The 23,861-nt window shown below is 38.3% G+C and overlaps 2 protein-coding genes across 2 annotated transcripts in view; one reads left to right on the forward strand and one right to left on the reverse strand.

The window, feature by feature from the left end:
* abcb6b (ATP binding cassette subfamily B member 6 (LAN blood group) b) overlaps nt 1–9,361 on the forward strand; it is a 31,900-nt gene extending 22,539 nt beyond the window's left edge. Inside the window, exons 17-18 of the mRNA XM_079618673.1 lie at nt 5,061–5,129; nt 7,696–9,361. Coding sequence (XP_079474799.1) covers nt 5,061–5,129; nt 7,696–7,804 — 178 coding nt within the window. The 3' untranslated portion in view covers nt 7,805–9,361. The remainder of the gene's footprint in view (nt 1–5,060; nt 5,130–7,695) is intronic.
* On the reverse strand, nt 9,357–22,653 carry LOC307001762 (uncharacterized protein). The gene is made up of 7 exons (XM_079618674.1): nt 22,001–22,653; nt 17,787–18,008; nt 16,012–16,182; nt 15,726–15,857; nt 15,473–15,642; nt 11,815–12,051; nt 9,357–11,084 (listed from the first exon to the last, which is right to left on the reverse strand). The coding sequence occupies exons 1-7, from the start codon at nt 22,464–22,466 to the stop codon at nt 10,899–10,901; spliced, it is 1,584 nt and encodes a 527-aa protein (XP_079474800.1). The 5' UTR covers nt 22,467–22,653; the 3' UTR covers nt 9,357–10,898.
* Nucleotides 22,654–23,861: the final 1,208 nt, after the last annotated feature.

Here is a 23,861-nt window from a genome sequence, read left to right on the forward strand (position 1 = left end):
AAAGGTATAAAATACCACAGGGACGACTTCTAGGGACTTGTTACATTCTTCTCAACACAGTTAAGTTACTTTGTTCGTTTTGGTTAGTTAAGGCCCGTTCACACAATGGACGATACCTATAATAATAAAGATATAGTTCTAAAAATCGTTGTAAATATAAAAGAATAGCAGAGTCCACACCAGGCACCATGACGATAGCGGCACAGAAACTATATACGGTAATTGAAATCACTTTCAGAATGATATTTTTCCTGCTGATGAGCGATTAAAAACATTGACAGCCAATCAGAATCCATCCTGCTTTAAGAGCTCAAGCATTTTAAAGTGTCCGACGACAAAACTGCAGTGCGCGCTTAGAATAAAGAAAAAATATTGTCTGCTGATGTGGATGCTATTATAGTTATAGTTATCTTTATAGTTATTTTATTGGTTTAAGTTTGGTTTTCTTTATAGTTATTTGTTCATCTTTACTCCCAGCGCTACTGATGGAAGTCATGTTTCTGTAAGAAATAAGGTGCACATTTACCATTGTTCAGTGAATTTTTATTTCATTTCAATAAGAATCCACGTGATCAGGAATTTGCATGAGGGTGAAAAAGTTTCGCAAAAGCTTCAAGGTCACACGGACACATTGACCAACAGAAGAGCTGCTTGGTTTGAAAGTGCTTTGCTACATACATCGCTACACTATTGACAATGGAACATTTGTCCATGAAATTACACTGACATTTCACGAATGTGACCACACCTTTATATCTGTCCTGATGCTCCACTATGTCCAGGCCCTGAAATATATTGTGTACTGCTCTGAATTCAAAGCTTTATCCCTCTGATAACATCATGTATTGATAAAAGCTTTTGTTGGGCCATCTGGGCCACATCTCTAGCATTAATTAAATTGATCTATTTGTCCTTAGACACAGTGTCTTCAGAATAACACCCTAGCCCAAAGAAATGAAAGGTGTATGAAGGATGATCCAAACAATAGCAAGCAGCTGTCTCCCAAATCAGATAAAGCTGTTCATGACATACAAGCTGAGCTCATAGATCATTTTTTTGCCTTGATTTTATTAAACATTTAACAGTACAGTTACTCTACAGCATTTCTCAGTTTTTTTCCATGACTTTGAAACTCAAAATATTTTGCGCACATTAACTTTTTTTTATGAAATGAAAGCAGCTTACTTGAAAAATAGTGAAGTTTATTAGATAAACTTCAGCACCTGTGCTGTACATCAGTGTGACTGCATGTTGATTTTAAACATACTGAAGAAGTTCTGCCGAGTCTTGTCAATGCAAATGTATGCGCTTATCCAATTTTTCACTCAGCTGGTTGTCATATAAAGCCGCACATAGCCTGCAACATTTAAAACATCTGTTCAGAGCAGTGAATGGTTGACAGGTGAGCAGGCGTTCCTTCACTGTCAATTAGTGTTTGCACTACAGGCGTGATATTACATGTGTGTATGACCACTTTCGGATGTGGTTTCAGTGATCTCACCACAAAATCTCTTTACACTTGTATTCAGTGCTGTCATCTATCAAGATGGATGTTAGGGAGTTCACTTCACTTGACAAAATGTGTTTATTTGGAATGTACTGCAACACTTTTATATTAATGGATATTAAGGAGTTATGGCATAATGTACGTCTTCAAATACATTGCAGTTCAAACGGTTGGGGTCAGTAAGAAGAAATTACTACTTTTATTTAGCAAGGACACATTAAATTGATCAAAAGTGACAGCAAAGACGTATCGTTTTACAAAGAATCCTGAAAATAAACGTATAACAGTTTTCACAACAAATATTAAGCAGCACACCTGTTTTCAACATTGAAAATAATAGGGGGAAAAATTCTTCAGCGGCAAATCAGCATATTAGAATTATTTCTGAAATATCATGTGACACTGAAGACTGGAGTAATGATGCTTAATGTAATGTAATGAATTGTGATGTTTAACTATTACTCTTTTTACTATTTTTTTACTTTGATCAAATAAAGGCAGCCTTGAGCATACAAGACTTCTTTCAAAAACATAAAAAAAAATCTTACAGACCCAATGTAATATAAATGACTAGCATATGTTCATGTAATATACACATGTATGTATTGCATCCACATATATTAAATGAATAATAAATGTATAATTCTATAAATACAAGTCATCATATCTGAGAGCACTAAAGCTGTCATATTTTGTGCACAGTCCGCAAATACTCTCATTTGTACATCCAACTGTAGTTTCTTCTCCTCCTCTCGAATTTTACAGTGATTCAGTGCTAATTACTCCAACTACAATTGGGCACCTTGCAATTTATCCACATTTAATACATTTATGCTTTTATTTTTTTAGAGGGGTTGTTAGACATTAAATGCACCGCAGTTGCAGTACAAATATTTACCAAACAATATTTTTTTCCCAGGAATTGTTTCATCTCTAGTCCACAGGATAGTGTTTAATAACTGTCAGATAGTGTCTGCTATGTCCACAACAGAAAACATGTGTGCGCCTTATAGTTATAAGTGTGGAATTATTGTGTATAGGTGTCTTATGAGAAGAGCGAACACGTTTGACATTGATTCAAACACCTCGCTCGCTTCCTCTCTGCTGGTCACCTTTTTTCTTCTTTCTTGTCTTTCTGTGACGCATTCCACCACTCTCGTACTCCTGCCGTCACTTTCGGAAAGTGTCTCTGCCCATCCGGCGTCTCTGTTTCCTTCTCTCTAATGTTTTTCCCTCTGTCTCTCATTGCTCTCCTCTTTAGAAAATTGTAAACACATCAGGATCAGAGTCTGCAAGCTTTGATCCTGTCCAGCCTCTGAGACAGTGGTGTCACTTTGATCTGTTTTGGGGTGGTGGTTCTGGGGTTAGCGATCAATAAAGAAGTCTCCGCTCCTTTGTTTGAAGATGAAGGGCAGCTGAGAGGATGACCTGCAGAAGGTTTCGGGTGTGAATTAAAGAAGCCGTGTGTGTGTGGATTAGATTAAGGGGGATCTAGTGCTTAAGGACGCTGCCGCTGCTGCTTTAAATTAGGGAATGCGTTTACAGTACAACGGCGGCTGAATCGCTCTGCTTTCTGAACAGGATGCAAACAAGGATTAAGTTTTGATGTGATGCAGAAATAAAAACAGGCTTTAATGCCAGAGTAAGTGATCTGTTTCCTGTCTGTGCCCTTTAAAGTTGAAGTCGAATGTTTTTGATGTTACTTTTAGCATTAGCATTTATGCATTTGGCAGGCGCTTTTATCCAAAGCGACTTTAATTGCATTTCAAGGTACACATTCACATTCTTATTACTAGTTTTTGCTTTCCCTGGGAATCGAACCCATGACCTTGACATTGCAAGCGCCAATTACAGTACTTACTTCTTCCTATCTTACTAAAGTACTTTAAATACTTTCTCCATTCTAACTTTATATGCTGACAACCACCAGTAAGCTATTTTTAGATTGTAAATATTAACCTCTCTGTGGTGCTATCAAAGCATTGCTCTGTTTTCTTTGAGCATTCTGCCCAGACTGACACATCAACACTCACTCAACCAATGACGTGAGTTTAAGGTGGGGCTTTCCATTTGTTCCAAAAAATTAAAAGGCACAGCCATCAAATCAACATCAAAATCTAGCAGTCATCTGCATCTAGGCCAAAAAGTTGCACTTGAACACACCGCCAAGACTACAGTCAGTGGCCAACTAGCACACGTTCTGAGCCAGCATGTTAGGACGTAACTCTCCATACCAGCAGGTGGCAATGGAAGAGCTAGAACTCCAGCTATACAAAGAATAAACAAAGTAACGCTTGCTTACCAGTGGGCCTGTCCCAATACCCACAATTACAGACTCGGGCACTTGAAAGCACGTGACAGGAAATTAGCATGCAATGACGCAATAATTCACCATGCATTGCCCAGTGAAGCATAGGTGTTGATCAGTGATGGTTTGGGCTGCAATATCATGGCATTCCCTAATGTGCTTGTTGGGTGCGTCACTACCAAGGACTACCAAACCATTTAGGAGGACCATGTCCACCTAATGGTTCAAACATTGGACATTGCCATGTAACAGCATGATAATGCACCAATACACACAGCAAGACTTTTTGATGAACATGAAAGTGAAGTTGAACATCTCCCATGGCCTGCACAGTCTCCAGATCTAAATATTTTGAGCCTCTTTGGGGTATTTTGGAGGAGCAAGTCAGAAAATGTTTTCCTCCTCCAGCATCTGGCCAGGGACCTGGCCACTGTTCAGTGGCTCAAATTCCCTCTGGCCACTGTCAAGAACTTGTATCTGTTATTCCCAAGACGAGTTGATGCTGTATTGGCCACAAAAGTAGGCTCTACACCATACTGATAAATTATTGTGATCTAAAACCAAATGTTTCCATTTCATTGTCCAATCCATGTAAGTAGATAAGTGGTCAAAGTGCTAAAAGTTTTTCCCACCATTTGCTTTAATCACTTCCGTTCTTCTCATGCACTAGTTTGCTAAGCTGAGCGGCCAATCAGAGTGAACTCTCACTGACCAATTCAGCATGCTCATTTGGCCAAAAAATAACGACAAACAGAGTGGCAGTTAGTGCCAGTGGAACACGCCGCAGAACTAGTCTGACAACGACGACGTGTCATTGGCCTTCTGTTGGCCTGGCGTGTCATGGCCTGAAGATCGGTTTCATGAAACCTGTATGATTTTTTTTTTTTTTTGCTATTCCTTTTGGGGATGCTACTTCACCATTTGACTCCTGGCTGTCAGCTATCAGCTCAATATTTTGTTTGCAAAATTACATATTAATTAGGAATGTACTAATATCAACATTGTTTGATACCAATAAGCTAAAATTTATTTTCAGATAATCACCCAATTTAATTTCTATAATTTTTTTGTAAATATATTAAAAATAAAACCTGTTTTAATTGCTAACAGTGAATTTAGACATCACAACGTTATGAGTTTTTATTATGAGTTTGCAGAATATTACATATTTGGTGTGTTTAAGATTAACTTTGAATGCTAGATTAATTTATTATTCTTTTCAGTAACATTAATTTGTATTTTCAGGTTATCCACCATCATCAGCTCTGATCAGATCCTCGTTCTTCAAGACGCGCGGATAGCAGAACGAGGAAGGTCAGTAGAGAGTGTACAGTATGTGTGCATTTGTCCTCTTGAGAGACAAACCTACTGTAAAGATTCAAACGACACTCCCTGCTTGGCCTTTTCCCCCTCTGAACGGCCAGATCCCGGGCGGTATAAAAGAGGAAATGTGACACCCTCTCTGTCCTGATTGAGTGAAATTCCTTTGGTTCGGTGGAGAGTGAACCATAGAAGACGTGTCGGGACAGACAGGGTCTTCTTCATCCTTGGGAAACCTAAGATCTGTGTGTGAGTGTGTCCCAGAGGCGCTGTTCTTGTTATCAGTTAATCTGTAGTCTTAACCTGAGGGCCGTCTGAGTGTATCCTCATCTTCCCAGAGACAGGATATAGTCTCTCAGTGTCCGAGCGGTCCACGCCCTGCCCCGATCGCTGTGTCCTGTCTCGCTGCAGGCCCTCGGGTGGTACACGCACACATAGGGAGTTCTTCCTTTAAACCTGACGCACACACGCAGAGCATCCCACTAATGGACTTCTCCATTCATCCTGGCCGTTCAGCCCCGATGTTAACCCTGTGCTCACTGTCCTTCACTTCTGCCCTTTGATATATGAGCTACAGCCAACAGACCGGCCTCAAGACACACACAGCCGCCAGGGATGAAACTCCACACCTCGCACATTCAGCCCTGACTGACACTGCGATGTAAACATCACCCACACAGGCTTTTAACCCACAGGAACAGCGTATCGGAATACCCACGTTCACAGGAACGTAGCGAGGTGGGAATGCCCATTCAGGGAGGTGAAGGGTTAATGCTTTTAGAATCGAGGAATTAATAGATACACCTTGTGCTGCCCCTTAACAGGCTGCTTCCTGAAAAGAGACGTCTGTGGTCTGGGAAATCTCTGGGAAAAGGTTTGACAAGGATGGTGGATGCTGGGTTCACATGGTCATTGAAAAGCTGGAAGTGTCCGGGAATTTTTAAAGGCATTTTTTTTTCAGGTCTGTAAAAAAAAAAGACTTAATTCTAGTTACAGTATGCTCACAAAATAAATATTCAGACATTTATTATATTAATTATATTATATTATATTATATGTTATATATATGTTTTATTTTTGAGTGCAATATATTGAAGAAAAAAATTTGTTTTACCAAAAGGTGTGGGGATCCTGGAGAATAAGAACTGGCCATGTTACTAATTTATACAGGGAATAATCTTTTGCGGCCGTTACAGAATGCTACCTGGTATCTGTTTAAAACTTCTGGTGTGACCTTCCATTATGATGAGAACATTTTCCACACTCTCATTCCCAGAGTTCAGTGCCCCATATTGTGTCTGCTTCACTTTTGATGTCATACTTCCAAGTAATTGGTGCCTCAACAAACTTGACCCTAGACCGACCCTCCTAACTCTGTTTTAGCAATCTGAGAAAAGAAAAGAAAGAGAATGGAGATGGTCCTGAGAGTTTCCTTGCCCTTAAGTGATTTCTGGAGCCAGAGGAAAGCTTTCATTTGGCTTCCCCGGCCCCCTGTAAAGTTAAACTGCTCTAAAGTCCTTTTAAGACGAGCCAGTCCACTTTGGCAGCCATCCTTACAATGCCCTGGGCTGCTGTTTTCTGTCTAGTTTACTGTCAAGCAAATCTCCTATTTTAATTGGCAATGTCAGAAATATCAAAAACTGTTGGCAGTTTAACTCCCCTTTTTTTATATATAAAAACTGAAAGGTGTAGCTTCCAATGTGTAAGGCCAATTGACTCTTCGCTACCGTAACTAGGCGCGGGAGGTCTGGCAAGCTTTCGAGCGAGGGAAACATGCGTTGTGCGTATGGATTGTGCAAATCTGATACCCGGTATCCTAAAAGTTTGGATGGTGGGGTGGAATTTTTACCTTCCCGAAACCTAAAAGCCAAGGGGAGAAATGCTGGGCATGGATCAAGCAGTGTGGGACGCCCCATTCACAACTAAATGTCGACAGGATTAACAAAAACACCCAGCGTTATTGCTTGGAAATAATGACGGTTCTTTGTTCATAATGCATATATTTGAACGTAAAATAAGACGATTAAAGGCAAGACGGAGGCTCACTGACATACTTTAAAATATATTTCAGCATTTTGTTAATCAACGGCCTACCCCTGAGTAACTTTACCCCAATTCATTCGCGGCTCTCCCGGTGTTAGTGTTATTCCACAAGATTTATGGATAAACAGTTTGATTTATGATTATTAGATTATTTTCACATTTCGCTTACACTGCTGTGCATGAACATAGCTGTTCCTCAATTTGTGTGTTTCCCATTTGAATGGTCAGCGTATGAGGCGGCTGCTGCTTGCACTGGGACCTATAGGCTTTAGCTTCAATTTTAAAATTATTATCTAATCGGTTGCATAAATTACTAATTATCTCCTTGGGAATGTTCAATTGGCGAAAACCAACATCAACAGACACACTGAGCCAACAAAACCCAATGAAATGTCTGTTGCTGTGGGTCGACGTCTGTCGGTGCAGTGTTGTTTTGCACTCTACAGCCACCATATTTAATGTTGCAATTTCTCTTGTGGTCTTTCTGCTAATGTCTCTGACTGCTCTCTGTCTGTAGGCATGAGGAGCTGCTGGCCATGGGGGGACTGTACGCAGCTATGTGGTTAAAACAGCAGCAAACCCCAGAGTCAGAGGTCTCCACAGAAGAACAACCGCAGGAGCCATAGCAGAGCGACTGAAGCTGATGGAGCAGCGATGATGAATGATGATGGGTGAAATCAATCAGGAAAATGGTAAAAGAGCCCACTGAGCTCTAAACTTCATCTCAGACAGAGGGGCACCAGACTGCACTGGAGTAATGAACTACGAAGAGTGTTTCTCAGGGAACAATTACATAGGTCTGCTTAAAGATCAACCAATCATTGAGTACCTCTAGATATGTTAAAGGGTTAGTTCACCCAAAAATAAATGTCATTTACTCACCATCATGTCATTCCAATCTGAATGACTTTATTTCTTCTGTGGAAAATGAAGACAATATTTTGAAGAATGATGGTAACTAGACCGTTTGGTCCTTATTGGCTTTCATTGTATGGAGAAAACAAACAAACACTGAGACAGTTCTCAAAATATCTCCTTTTATTTCCCACAGAAGAAAGTCAAAGAGGTAAATGATTACAGAATTTTTTTTGTATTTTTTTTTTTCGGTGTAGTATCCCTTTAATGTTTAGGAAACAGCAGTAGTATAAAAATACTGTCATGTGGTGACTATATTCAGTAATTTCTGTTACATTGTGTTTTTATATCACTTCCTTTGTTTACACTCTTATTCATCACAGTAGACTGAAGAGGAATGGAAGTATCAATATTTTCATGAATGTAGGTTTCTAAATATGGGAATTGTAGGTAACATGATCAGGGTCAAAAACTTCACCAAAGTGTGGATGCTTTACCAAACCAAATAAACAATGTATTCCTCTTTACACTTGATAAAGTCCAAAGATCTATCATATCTCTGTTGTTCACATTTATAGTTTGAGATGTATTTTTTATATATTCAATTTTTTTATGGAAAATACTCATCATCTACTGTACATTAAACCAGTATTTTTATGACATGCTGAACTTAAAGGGATAGTTCACCCACAAATGAAAGTTCTGTCATCATTTACTCACCCTCAAGTTGATCCAAACTTTTATGAGTTTCTTTGATCTGTTGAACACAAAAGAAGATATTTTGGTAATCATACAGTTGACGCGGTAGCCATTGAATTGTATAGTAGGAAAAATACTATGGAAGTCAATGACTACAGTCAACTGTCTGGTTACCCATATTCTTCTAAATATCTTCTTTGTGTTCAACAGAAACTCATAAAAGTTTGGAACAACTTGAGGGTGAGTAAATGATGACAGAATATTCATTTTTGGGTATGTTTGACATACAGTAAACTCTTCTTTTTGGTGTCTTTCCATATTATTTGGAAAAGTTAATTTTTTGGAAAGTATTGATTTTTATAAAGAATTGAATTCTGAACTATTTTTAAATTTCTTTTCTAAAGTTGAAATATATTTAAGGGACTTGCATGAACCATGGAAACATTCAGGAAATCAAAGAATATTCTGACTCTGTAACCTGAAGATACTCTCTGCTGCATTTCATGAAAACATTAGCTGAATTTTGTAAAGTGTTTTTCTTTTCTTTTTTTCATGTGGAATGTGCACAAGTTGGTCAAGTACTTCATTTTAAAACAAACGTTTGTAAATAAATACAAGCCTGACTATGTACAAAAGTTAATTTATTTAGAGTATTTACATCTTTTCACTCCAGCTACGGTTTAACACAAACAAGTACATGTATATTCCTTTAAGACAATTGACATTATAATTCATTCATTAAGTAGAACATGACAGAAATATTTACAGGATAACACATTTCTGAACTATACAAAAACATATATTTATCTGTATTGATTTAGGCTTGGACGTAGAGTTAATGATTGACTACAATGCACTGAGGTTTCATTGGGCGTTGACCTGCTCACATCAATATAATGGGGAAAGCAAGAAGGAATTGGAGTCCATGTGGAATTTGGTTGATGTTTAGTATGTTTTTTTTTAAAGAAAGTACTAATTTTATTCAGTAAGGATACATATATTGATCAAAAGTTAGAGTAGAGGCATTTATAATGTGACCTCAAATGAATGCAGTTCTCAACATTAATAATATATGTTTCTTGAGCATCAAATCAGCATATTAGAAGGATTTCTGAAGGATGAAAATAAATTAAGAGATTTGTTTTTAAATTGTAATATTTAACCATTTATACTGTATATTTGATCAAATAAATGCAGCCTTGTTGATCATAAGAGACGACTTTCAAAAACATTTTTTTTAAATCTTACCGACCCCAAACTTTTGAATGTTAGTGTATGTTTCTGAAGAGAGTAGATGCACTGCGGAAAAATGCCGTCCTACTGTATGTAATTTCTGAAGAATGTGTATGAATTCCCACAGGAGCTGGCGTGGAGCCTGAAATACCTTCTCGTCACTGTCAACATTATCATTGGTTGGCGTTTAAATGTTTGCGGCGATAAGGTAATACTGTGGACAGAGTGGTTAGTTCAGCGTGGAATAAGAGGTCTGACTTAAATACATGCTTGCAGAGCCCAGTGTCTGCTAGGGTCCAGACGTGGTGAGGGAACATTTCTCATTACTAAATCATGCTGGACCGCCCTGTCCCTAATTGAGCTGAAGGAGGGACAAGGAGATTTGTCCTGAAATGTTCAAGTGAGTGCGAGGTGTGTTTCAGAGTGGCCTTGTCACCATTGTTCAGTTCCAGGCGCGCCCTGTGCGATGACCCACGGAAGAGCACTCTGGTAGAGGAGCGCGGATGCCCCTGCGCTGAACCCCCGCGGCAGGCGGAGAGAGGAGAGTTTGCATGGGACGCTCCCCACGGGACGCCTTCTACGGAGCGGCAAGCAGCGGAACTGAGGTTCACAGTGAGGACATGTCAGACGCTTTCTCTCTCCCTGTCCTGCATTCCCGTCTCTTCTTAAGCGCACATTATGTAGTCTCCGTTCCTCAACAGCTTGTCAGGGTCTATGTGCATCATCGGGTGAATTAAGTGCGCACACACAGGTAGATCTTTTTGTGTGTGTGTTGGTGAGAGGAAAGGGCTGGTCATGGATTTGAAGTTTGTGCATTATACAAAATCATACTTCTAGGACTACTCGTTGGTATTTGTTTTCCACGGAAGTACTCCACTGGAGTGTCCGAATTACGTATTGGAAACAGTAGAGTTGGCAGGAAGCGTCAAGCGGTCAGTTGCTGTTGGCGGTCTTGGGCCGTTTTTGGTACCACAGAGCTGTAGGCAGGTTCTGGCACCCCATGTACTCCTTCCTCATCTCGGCCTCGGTGAGGGGTGGGGTGGAGTTGCACGGAGCACCGGCCAAAGTCACGTTCAGCAGACCCAGAGCAGCATCACCCAGTCGGGACGTCACAGAACTCTAGTGATTGGATTAAGCGGAGAGAGAACCAATTTTAAGTCTTTAAATCATAAGATAGCTTTGTGTGGAAAACCGAAGAACTGAAATCTAAAAGTTGTATCGACTACAAGAATAACACATCGACGCCAAACCATTTGTCTTGTGACCATATTTCAGTTAGAAATTACTTTTTGGATTTGGGTCTGTCCCACAGAACATGTGTAATAAGACTTAGCAGAATACAGTGCATGAGTCGTAGGATGTAGGTCATCATAAACATAGAACTACTTTGTTATTTTGGAGTTTGACAGTCTCTATCCCCTTTCACTTTTCACAAAGAAAGGAGCAGCTGTAGGAATTTCAGTAATGCGTTACAATAAGTTCCCATCAGTTAATGTTAAATCAACAGTGGGCCATTCATTTAATATAAATCTTTATCGTTAGTTAATAAACATAGATATGTTCATTGTTTGATCATATTAACTCATTCATTAACTGCAGTAAATTGTAAAACTATGATTATTAATATAACAACAAATACTATATCAATAAGCATAACGGACTGTTTTTGTACAGCTAAAATAACTGGATGCGGATGATCCCGGAAGCAAGGCGCATTCAAGTTACAAATGCTCGCACCTGCTTTTACATTCAAAATAAGGTGAATAGCTTTTTTTGTACAATAAAACGGAGTGATCCGAACAGCCCAAATTCATAGGTTATGGCTGCGTAAAGGCTTATAACGTCTCACCTTACTGAGGTGGTCTATGAGGCAGTCAGAGGAGTGCAGAGAGGACCAGAACTCCGCTGTTTGCACCCAGGGCAGCCCGTTGAGCAGCACGACATTGACGTGTTTGAGAGATCCCATCAGTCTCTTGCTGAGGGCCCCACTGTAGCTCTGCTCCACAAAGAGCAGCACCCGACTGGCCTTGCATCCGGCTAGATCTGCCAACAGTTCCCCCACGGAGTATCGCTCCTTCAGATCTGCCTGGAGGGGAAAAACAAAACATATCATATAGAGCTTTCCTGTCGTACATTATGATATGTTTTATAGATAGTTTCCCTTATAATGCAATTTATTAAAGCAGCAGTCCATGAAAGTCTGTACATTACATTGATTTTTACAATGGATAAGGGTTGATTTTAAGTACAAATTGAGGTATAAGATGTGTAATGCAAAGACTCGAGTGTATAATACTTAAATAAAACTGTGTGTAACAATATTAGTATGTTTAATATTGTTTTTTAAGAAGTATTTTATGCTCAAGGCTTTGAATATTTTATCAAAATAACTTGGTATTGACTTAATATTATTAATATACTATTAATTTTGTGAAATATTGCAATTTAAAATAATTGTTTTCTGTTTTAATATTATTTTAAATGTAGTCATCTGTGATGGTAAAGCTGAATTTCCAGCATCATTACTCCAGTCTTCAGTGTCACATGATCCTTCAGAAATCATTCTCATATGCGGATTTGATGCTCAAGAAACATTTCTTAATATTATCAATGTGGAAAACAGTTTCTTAAAGGGTTAGTCAAAATTAAAATTAATCACTCACCCTCATGACGTTCCAAACCCGGAAGACTTTCGTTCATCTCCGTAACACAAATGAAGATCTTTTAGATGAAATCGGAGAGCTTTCTGTCTCTACGCAACTACTACTACTACTTTGACGCTTCAAAAAGTTAATGAAGAGAGATCATAAAACTAATACATATGATTTGAGAAATATGATGAACATATTAAATTTAACCTTTTATTCACATATTTTATTCATCAACTCTCACATCAGTTATAGTAAACGGAAGCTCAAGCACGTTCGTGTGAAGCGCGAGAACCAATGAGGTTCATTCTCGTGTTACGCACAGCACGTTTGTGCTTTTTGAAGCATGAAAGTGGTAGTTGCGTAGCTGTCAATGGTTTGGAACAACATGAGGGTGAGTAAATTATGACAGAATTTTCCCTTTTAATGCTGCCTCATTTTTTTTCAGCATATTTTGATGAATACACATTTCAAAAGAACAGTATTTATTTGAAATAGCAATCTTTTGTAACATTATATATTGTCCTCCATCACTTTTGATCAATTTAATGGATCCTTTCCTTGCTGAATAAAAGTATTAATTTCTTAAAATTCCTTAAAATATAGATTACTAACCCTAACTGTATATTACTATTAATAAAAAAAATGATATGAATAATATTAATATGAAATTATAATTTAAAATCTATCATGCGAGAATAATATAACATTTAATTGTATATTTTCTCCCTTATCTTCAGTTTTCTCTTTATTGGTTTTTCAGTTTTATCCCTAAATGACTTTAAGGAACTTCAAGCTGACATTCATTTGTCCTGACATTCATGCTACTGGCAGTTGTTGAAATGAACAGTTTACCGAACTCTTTACTTTAAGAAGAAATGAGCAGCTTTCCTGTGGGAAGCCGAGCGTCTGGTGGCCCTGATCCTGTGTGGTCCTTGTCTCTCAAGCCCCCTTTTGTCACTACATCCCTGTCTGGGGATCAGGTTGTTGCCTTTGTCCCTAGAGAGTCTGTCCCTATTGTCATGGAAGATCGGGCTTTACTGTGCAGTCTGCTCCCTTCTGTTTGCCCTGCTCTAAACATATGGCCGGGATTACTGACCACCTTTTTTGCAAAGGATTGTGGGATTTTGGTCAAGCAACATGAGTGTACTTTATAAAAGCAATATAATTAAATGTGCGCACAGTTTCTGGAACGATTGTATTAATGATAGATGAAAGAGGCATGAGGTGGATGGCTGATCTATTGTGAGTTGATAAAAGGACCTGTCTGTGTTTAGTAATAAGATTGGGGACTTAAGATTGTGCCATATTTCTCTATGAAATTGGATCTGATCTCTCTCATCTTTCTTGTTAAGCGAGGAGTCTGCTCTGGGTTGTCCGTGTGCATTAAGGGAATACGGTTTGATAAAGCATCCCCTTCTTGGATGTTTGCTGCACAGGTGGCGTTCTCATTAACAGCACTAAAAATACTCGCAACACAAGAACCACCAAAGTGCAGAGTGTCTACATATTCATCCCTTCCAAGAAATGAAACCAAATAAACGGATGAGAGTCAACCAGAAGTCATGTTCGTAGCGTAATACTTTTATCCTTTGGTTAGTAGGCGCTTTGAAGTGGTGGGCTTGGGATTCATTTACGGGAAGATAAGAGACTCCTAAACTCTTCTTATTCATCTGTCCTCTCTGTGCTTCCTGGAACCCCACATTTAAAACAAATCTACCTTCAGAATAACATAGTAGGCCTGACTGTGAAAATACAATCCGGTTACATGAAATCCACTGAGCTTTTTTTTAACAGGGTTTAAACCACTTCAGAGCTCAACAGTGAGGTTCTGAAAGTAAAAAAATAAATGAGTCCTCCATTAGAAATAGAAAGAGATTTTTTTATGGTAACGAATAAACCATTAAAAACAGACGTACCGTGATGTCCGAGATTAAGTGACAATGTATGCTTCTGTAGAAAGCGGTAAATCGGAGTGATTTCTATTTTTTTTAAACGGATGTTAAATCCTGTGTTCAGAGAAGCTGCTGTTCCTGCAGACGTGGAATTTGTGCCAAAAGTTCTCGTGCTTCCAAGCACTTATCAAATGACACAATCTGATTTTATCTATACAATCTACAATTTAATTTTGTATTTATTTTATTTTCATTTAATTCATTCCTGTAATGTAAAGATGAATTTTCAGCATCATTACTCCAGTCTTTAGTGTTACATGATCCTTCAGAAATCATTCTAATATGCTGACTTGCTGCTCAAGAAACATTTCTTAAGAACAGCATTTATTAACATATATATATATACTATATACTGTATATGTATAAGATTTACTTGAAATGGAGATATTTTGTAACAATATAAAATAAAAACTAATTTTGATCAATTTAATGCATCCTTGCCAAATAAAAGTATTAATTTCTGTAAAAAAAAAAAACTGAACTGTACTGTATTGTATATATCTATGTATTTGTATAATTCTAATGTTTTTCTTTTTTAAGTTTTGAAAGTTTTTTATTATATCATTGCTTTTGGCTTGATTACAGCATTCAAAATGCATCATGGGATGAGTAGTTTGTTGCCTCATACACAATTCTTGTACATTTAGTCTTTTATAGAACTTTTCTAATTGTCATTTCTAATAAAAATGTAAATCTTTGACAAAATGAAAGCGAAAAATACTGGGGCCACTGCAAAAATTGGGCAGATATTGTCTTGCTCTATAGTGACTGTGTTCATGTTTTTTTTTTCGTGACACTAGAAGTTTCAACATTAACTGAAGTGTATCCAGCCCTGATGCAGTACTGGTTATACTACAGTACACGACCGTCGGAGTGTCTGATTATCAGACGCGCACACACTCACAATGCCGTTGTTATTGCGGTCCCAAAGCAGCATGGTGCCGTCGTTGCGTGTGGGGCTGTTCAAGTACAGGACCAGAGAATCCACGCAGTGCTGCTTTCGGCAGATGTAGGAAATGTGATTCCTGATCACCTCTTTCTCTGTGGCTGGATACATCCCCTCTGTCTCTTTAGCTGTGGAAAGAAAGGCAATTATTGAACCTTGAACGTAAAGCATACCTCAATAAAAACTGAAATGTCTTGAAACGTCCTCTGACCTGCTACCTGTCCGTTCCCAGCAAAGAACGTCTTTATGTGGTCCTTGTGGAAGCCGTTGTTCCTCAGCATCTGGTGGAAGAGCTGCAGGTTCTGCGCATGCCGCTGGTATGTTATCTGCTCCTGCCAGCCACCTGCACGTGCACAGGTCAAAGGTTACGTGAAAAGAGCTGCATTCCTGAGACGGCTGATAAGTCCAGGTATTCGTCCATGCAGCGTTTCAAACATCAGTAAGCGGATCTAGGGTCAGATCATACAAACGAGTTCTTTGAGTCTGTGTTTTTGTACCTGACAAGAGAACAGCGTGATCACAGGTCTGGTAGAGGCGGCAGGACAGGTGTGTGGCCAGGCGTTGCTGATGGCACCGTCGGGTGTTTTTATTGAGCTCGCAGCTGGAGATGGGCGCACTGGGGCCGGTCAGTGGCAAAGGCTGTGGGCATCTGGCAAAGTCTGGGTGATCTACAGCAACAACCACATCACTTAGATTTAGGTTTCAAGTGCGCAGGATCAAAAAGTAGGAGAGAAGAATTTCAGTATGACTTCATTTTTGTCATTTTCAAACCCAAACATGACATGGTTAACACTAAATATTATATTGTCATTTAAGGTGTGGTCACATGCACATTTTTATTCCTTTAGGAATCTGTGCAATTGGGAATTTTGAGTGAAAGATTTCCACGTGCAGATTTCTCATCAGTATTACACAAATTTGCCACTTTGTTTCTGTCTGACCAAGTGTGCTTGATTTGAAAGTGACTATAGACACTATTGACTATGGACATTTTTGCCCATGAAATTTCATCAAAATATTGTTAATGTGAGCACTCCTTTATGCTGCTGTATTACTGTAATTATTAGATAACTCAGACGTTCTATTCTGTGCGCTCAGACTCGGAATTAAGCATTTTCATGGCAACACTATTAACGCCAAAATGAATCTGTGTAATTTGAGCGGTCAATAGACGAATCCACAATATAACAAGTAACAGTTGTTATGGATATGCTTGAACATTGTTAAAAAGATATTCGACTCTGCTATTTAACTCCCCAACCTGAATGTTTAAGTCATTTCAACCTAAATAACATTAAACTGACTTTTAAAAATGATTTTAATCTTGTATAACTTTAAAAAAAAGTTGAAAATTGCTTAACTTATTTTGATGAGTTAAAGCGATGTAAAAACATGTTGTCATAACTTATGGATCATATAATTTTTTACAGTGTACATTAAACTACTTTATGTATTTTATTTTCAGATTATAGCATTATTTAGACATTAACAATAGTCAGTTACAGTTATAGGATATTTCATAACTGAAATATTTCTACTCGGAACTCTTCTCGGAATCGGAATAATGCATTTCAATGGCAACACTATCATCGTCAAAATGAATCGGTGTAATTTAAACGATCAATATACGAAACCACAATATAACAATATTTGTTATGCAAATGCCTTATTAATAAGAATATAGTTTATTTAGCTGGCCATTGGAAAGTTATTCTAAACTATATTGTATGTCTTCCATTTATTTTCTGATTATTTTTGCATTAAGATATTAACAATGGTCAGTGATTAGGAGTTAATAACTGGAATTATTAAACAGAAATATTGTGAAATAACTACCTAATAACATTTTACTGCCATTTTTATTCCAAAATTACCTTAAAAGTACTGAACATTATTTTATAGTGCATACTTTACTTAGGTGTTCTAGGAAATCACACTTGCTCTGTGACAGCAACAACAACAAAACATGTTTCTGTTAACACTTTATTTTAAGGTGACAGAGTTACATGCTACTACATGTACTTACTAAAGTTATAACAGTAAATTATGAAGAATAATTACAAGCAATTAACTCTAAACCAAACCCTAACCGTAACTATAGTAAGTACATGTAGTCAATTAATATTTCTCAGTACTTATTTGAGTAAATATGTAACTGTCACCTTGAAATAAAGTGCAGCCAAATGCTTCCATTGCTTGCTCCTTCTTAGAGTCTGCCATTGGCCATACAAAGATAATTAAACCTGTTCAACTTCACAATTTGCTGACTCACCTACACAGCGCAGGCGTTGTGTTCGGTTGCTGTCTTTCACTCCCACAACCAGAGGGAGAAAGTGAATCTCACAGAGTCCGCTGTTGTGCTCCACACGGCTGGGTCTGGCCACCGTACTCCTGCGGGCCCTCGCTCGGCTCGCCATGCGGTCGCTGCGACTCCTCCTCCGCTTCAGCTGGTTCTGGCAGCGTGTTTTCACAGCCATCGTCAAGCATTCCTCCCCTGTATAGATATATATATTGCATGAATCAGTTAATGTACAAATACAATCAGCTGGATAGCTCCAGAGACCCCCAGGGGCCGCAAGGGAGTGACGGTGTGTCCGTGGAAAAGCATTGATTTTTCAATGTATAAATTAAGTGTTTATAAAAGATATATACACCTTTTAAATTTTAGCATGGGGTCCCTCACACAAGGACGATCATATTTTAGGGTCCGTAGCATCTAAAAATGTTTAAAAAAAAACTGGCCCTACATAGTCATAGTTGTTTATTGAAATATTTATCCAAGCAACAATCCCTGATAATAAGGGATGTTTTTGTTTTATTGCCTGGTGATCATCATCTTTATTTATTTTTATTTGAGCATCTAAGTTCCACAAAGTTAGTAGCAGGGTTCAGCACAGTAGGCAAAACTAAAGAAGGACACATGCGCAAATGAACAAGTAAATAAATAACAAATAAAAACATGGATATGATGCTCAAAAGGAGTAGGCAGAAGCTTAAGCTTATTGACGCCTACCCCCATTTATACATTGACACATATTTGTGTTGTCCTATTCCAGTGACTATACAATCAACAATATTAACTCACAACCATTCTGCTGATTCCAAGACAAGAAACGAAGAATCATCAATAAGTACAAAAACCCATCATTGCCAGTAACAACTAGTCACCAATCTTTTAATTTGATCTTTTGTTCCTTATTGTTAAGAATCCAATACATGTAATGGCCACAATTGTTTATAATTATAAATAGTTTAATTATATTATCTTTATTATCTTTTTAGTTTGCCTGTCACAAAAATACAACATACGTAAATAAATTGCTCTGCAGCTAATTCCATTTCCACACTTAAGGATATTCTTCCGTCCTGTATTTAGACATTATGACTTGTTTATAACTTTGATTTGAATTGATAAATGAGTGGGCACTGCTTGAGTTGAGTGATCATTCAAGAACATGCCAGTGTCAAAATTTGTGTGATGTGAAAACCCCATGACCTGGATAAATGAGAACATTCAGCGTCATTTGTCCAGGGTTTATTGCTCCGCCGCTGTCATGTGATCGTCCACCTGGCTTTAATAAGAAAGAGCTGCATGCAATGCTAATTTCTACCCTGAGAAAGTGACCAAGAGAAACTGTCCTTTCAAAAAAAATAATAATAATGACTTTTAAACAGGCATAGCACCAGTCTGGGCAGAGCAGCTTGCATTCCTTCAGTAATCTGCCATAACTCCAAACTATCCATTCAAACACATGCCGCACTTTGGCTATTGACGCCAAGCAATTTTGATCAGTTTCACGCTGAGGAAGCCTCAATTAGACAGCAGCGCAGGAGGTGTAATCACAAGCCATTATAAATCCATTTCACTTAACAACTAAAATTGCCTCTCATAATGAAAGGTTTCCTTGGCTTGCCGTGATTTGGGAATGTGGGGTAAGAGAGCATCAGTAGCTCTAATGAGTCTCTCTCTGTGGTCAGTTGCATCCGGAGGCCCATTACAAAAACGCAGAGAGACTTGGGATGGTTTTAAATGTGGCCAGAACTAAACCCAGCTTTTCATTCCAGTCTCTGATTATCACCACATCTTCAGATGAGATGGTCAAGCTTTGGACACAGCGAGACTTGAAAACGATTCCAGATTTGGACTGAGTCACACGAGCCTTGCTGCCTTGAGCTCATGTGTAAACCAGAGCATTTTGTGTTTATCATTTCTAATGTGGCCGCTCATTATAGCCCTTCCTGAGCTTCATTTTGTCTTCGGTTACCAAATATATTTCTTGAAACTATTTCATTTGAGGAAGGCTTGAGGACAACATGTGTGCTTAGTCTTCGTGAATTGTCTTTAAATTAGAGTTTATTTAAATATATTTACATAATTGCCATGGCTGTGTCCAAAAGCTTAAGGCAGATTCAATGGAGAATCCTGAAAAAAAAAATATATATATCATGGTTTCCACAAAACGGTTAAGCAGCACAACTGTTTTCAATATTGATAATAATAAGAAATGTGTATTCAGCACCAATGTTAGAATGATTTCTGAAGGATCATATTCACAATATTGCTGTATTTTAGCTTTAACAATGGAATATAAAAATCTTAATGACCCCAGACTTGTGTACAGTAGGAGTAATAATTTGATGAAAATATCGTTTGTAAATAAATGTGCTTTATTCAACACTGATTTGCTATTTTTATTTTTCCACAAACGGCCTAAACAAACACATCAGGATTATGGGATATCATAGCCAGTGAACGCATATGGATATCTCTTGATTCCTTCCTTCCAGCATAATGTTTCAGCTTCAGATGCAGCCCATATTAAATCATATTGACATTAAATGACTTTGTTCTGGATTTTATTGGCACATCAGCTGCCAATGTGAGACTTTAAGACTATCTGATTACAGTTTGTGCCCACAAAAGGGGGGGAACCATAGAAGAACCAAATTTAGTTCCCCAAATAACCTTTTAGTGAACAGTTCTTAAAATAGCCATTTTTTTCTAAATGTGAAGACAATTTGAATAATCTAAAGAACCTTTTCGCACTATAAATAACCTTTTAGTGTAATGGAAAGGTTCAATGGATGTTATATATTCTTCATGGAACCATTGATGTCCATAAATAACCTTTATTTAAGAGCGTAGAAAACAAAATGTATAATAAGTTTTATCACAACAACTTTTCTTGTCTCTTTAGTGATGGCGCAAATGTTCAAGTTTAGCGATGGGTTGACTTGTGCCCCTCACTATAGTGAACCGGGGGGACAGCTGGGCTCTGAACCCAGTGTTAAGAACTGAACTCTCAGTCAGGAATGAATTATTGACCACTCTTATTGTGAATGCATGACTCTCAGCTCAGTCGTGCGTCTGCCCTCCACTTTCCCTGCAGGGGGTCTGAGGCCCGACTTCCTAAGAGCGGATCCTTGTGCAGACCTCTCTGACTAACTCACACAGCTTCGTGTCACTTGTTTATGCCCTGAAGTGTTGTGAAAACATCTAAACTGGCTTTTTATAATTCACTTTTGAAATCACTGAGGAAGACTTTTACCCTCCAGTCTGATCCTTTGCGTGTCTGCTGCACGCTTCTGTGATGCTTCACTGTTGTTCACTTCTGCAGGATGTTTTTCCTGTTCCTCAGTGCCCATCCCTTAAGAGTTTTATTTCAATGGATAAAATGTAAATAAATATTATGCATTATAGTATTTGTTACAGTGTCATTTATGCTACTTATGTGTAATTATTTTTGCGCCGTTTTAGCTGCTGTAAAAACACATTATTATGGTATTATAGTAATTGATTATAATGGCATATAATGTCATTATAATGAGTAAGGTGTCGTGATAGGAGCTAATGTGCACTGAAACAGAAATAATAATTTGCAACTCTCAAAATAGGAATACATTTAATCACACTGGTAACATATTAAATACTTTTGGTTTGAAGGGTCTAAACTTGTTGTCGACATTATCCATGTTTGTATAGCTGGTGTAAAACGTCACATGACCAGAACTGTTTAATTCCAATTTACCCCTTTAAAATATGATACCATCTGTATGAAAAAACATATTTGGGTCTATTATTAATGTGTTATGTCACAAAAATCATCATAATACACTGATGGGCATTCACATTTCTTCAATTGTTCAATTCGATGTCAAAGTTACATGTAACTTTTCTTTTCTCTTTTCACTGACAATATCAGTCAAAATAATTTGATATTGATGTTCAGATAATATCTGAACATTTTTTCGCTCTCTTGCAACTGTTTTGAATCTTCTTTCATCTGAGAGTTAAATATGTGCTCATGGGAAAATAGGGAATAAATGGGTTCGTTTATTGGGTTCAGTATTAAGAACTATAGCCTAAAGGAAAACTTGTAGCATGGTCATTTAGGCTACATCATTTTAAATTGATTCACTAAAGCAAAATGTCTGCACTTATCATTTTAAATCTCAGGTTTGACAGATCAGATTCGGTTCACTCACCCAGATAAATGCCGTCCATATGAGTACATTTCTTCTTGGTTATGTTGAAGTCCACATAGAACAGCACGACCGGGTGTCCGAAACTCTCTCCGGGACTGGGGTCCAGTAGCAGCACGGCGTCATGCGCGCTCGCGCCGGGATACAACTCTTCATTCGTCCTGCTCACATCATCCGCGCTCGCGTCCGCCGAGAAGCCGCTGTGCTTGGACTGCAGCGCACCGCTCGAGTAGGAATCCGGCAGGATCGCCAGCACTTTCCCCGAGCCGGACTCGGACACGTACACCACCACCCCGCTCAGGTGCAGGTGGGACATCTTCTTGCACTCGCTCTCCGGTAAGGAGACCCTCCTGCACAGGTTGAGCTTCAGGTACTGAAGCCCAGTTCTGACCCAGCGGTCCAGGCGAGACCCGCAGCACTCGCCAATGAGTAAAGCGCAGATAAGAAGAGAAACGCACTGGAGCTTCATGCTTTGGCTGTGTAAAGATCTATATTGATGTCCTCGGTTGTGTGTTTTTAGGCAAAGTTACTTTTAAAAGAGCTTTGGAGGTGTTTGTTGGACACTCCGGGGTCTTGTGAAGTTTGGAGAGATGCAGCTGTCTTTATTAAAGGTGCTCAGAGCAGCATCCAGATGGAAAGTAATGTGCTGGAACTCCATCCCACAGGCTCTGACATGCTGTTAAACGGAGGAGGGAGGGAGGGAGGGAGGGAGAGAGAGAGAGAGAGAGAGAGAGAGAGAGAGAGAGAGAGAGAGAGAGAGAGAGAGAGAGAGAGAGAGAGAGAGAGAGAGAGAGAGAGAGAGAGAGAGAGAGAGAGGGGAGGATGGATGGATGGAGACTGTCAGGTAATTATCATTATCAAGAAGAGATTTTAAACATCATTTAAGTTTTAAGTTAATTTGATATTGCAAGCCTTGTGCATTATGAAATCATTATAATGATGGTATCATAATGATGATATCATTATGGTGCTTCTTAGACAATTTAATATTACATTTAGCAATTTCAAAAATATCCACTTTTCAGTCAGGCTATCAGTTGCAAATTATTTAGGATTATTTATTTGGCCATATAATAGTTTAAAAACTTACTAAAAAGATGATGACAATAAGACAACTTTTTTATGGGACACTTCACTCAATAGGAGGGTATGATGGTAACTGTGTTGCTGCATAAGGGGAGAGAGAGACAAAATGCTTTTATATAATTTCATATGATATTAGCCTACGATGATGTGGAAAAAGTATTGTCCTTATGCTGACATATTAGGCTGTTAGATTTTTTTTATGCATTTATTTGGATAGTAGCTGACTATTATATGAAGGTGATATAGCCTAATTTTGCTAATAGTAATGTTAATTTTAGATAGGGAGAGAGAGAGATTAAACCACATGGCTACTGCATTTGACCAGAGAGTAGCGCTGTTTTCTCATTTATTGTAAATTAGTGTGCCTCCACCGTCCACACAGTCATCTTGACCACAAGCTGTCTACAAGATTGTCTGAGAGTTTCTTGACATGATTACAGACCACTGTGCTATTAATTACACTTAATTGGAAACACAATCTGCTTTCATTTGTAGCCTACGTGTAAGGTCACAACTCTTCTCTTTTTCCATCCTAATTCATTAGGAAAGTCTTAAAGGGGTCATGAACTGCATTGTTTTATTGTTTTATGTTTATTGTGGTGTACTTATAATGTTAATATGATTTTTACATAATTTAGAAATAAAAGGCAGTTTTGCTACCCTCTGATTTGAGCGCTCTTTTTGAAGGGGCGTTAACTAATCGTGAAAAGTGTTGATTATAGCATTATATTTAGATTGTGCCATGAAAGATTGCAGTGAGTCATTGCAACTCGATTTC

The sequence above is a fragment of the Phoxinus phoxinus genome (genome assembly GCF_949152265.1).
Source record: "Phoxinus phoxinus genome assembly, chromosome: 7".
Taxonomy (NCBI): domain Eukaryota; kingdom Metazoa; phylum Chordata; class Actinopteri; order Cypriniformes; family Leuciscidae; genus Phoxinus; species Phoxinus phoxinus.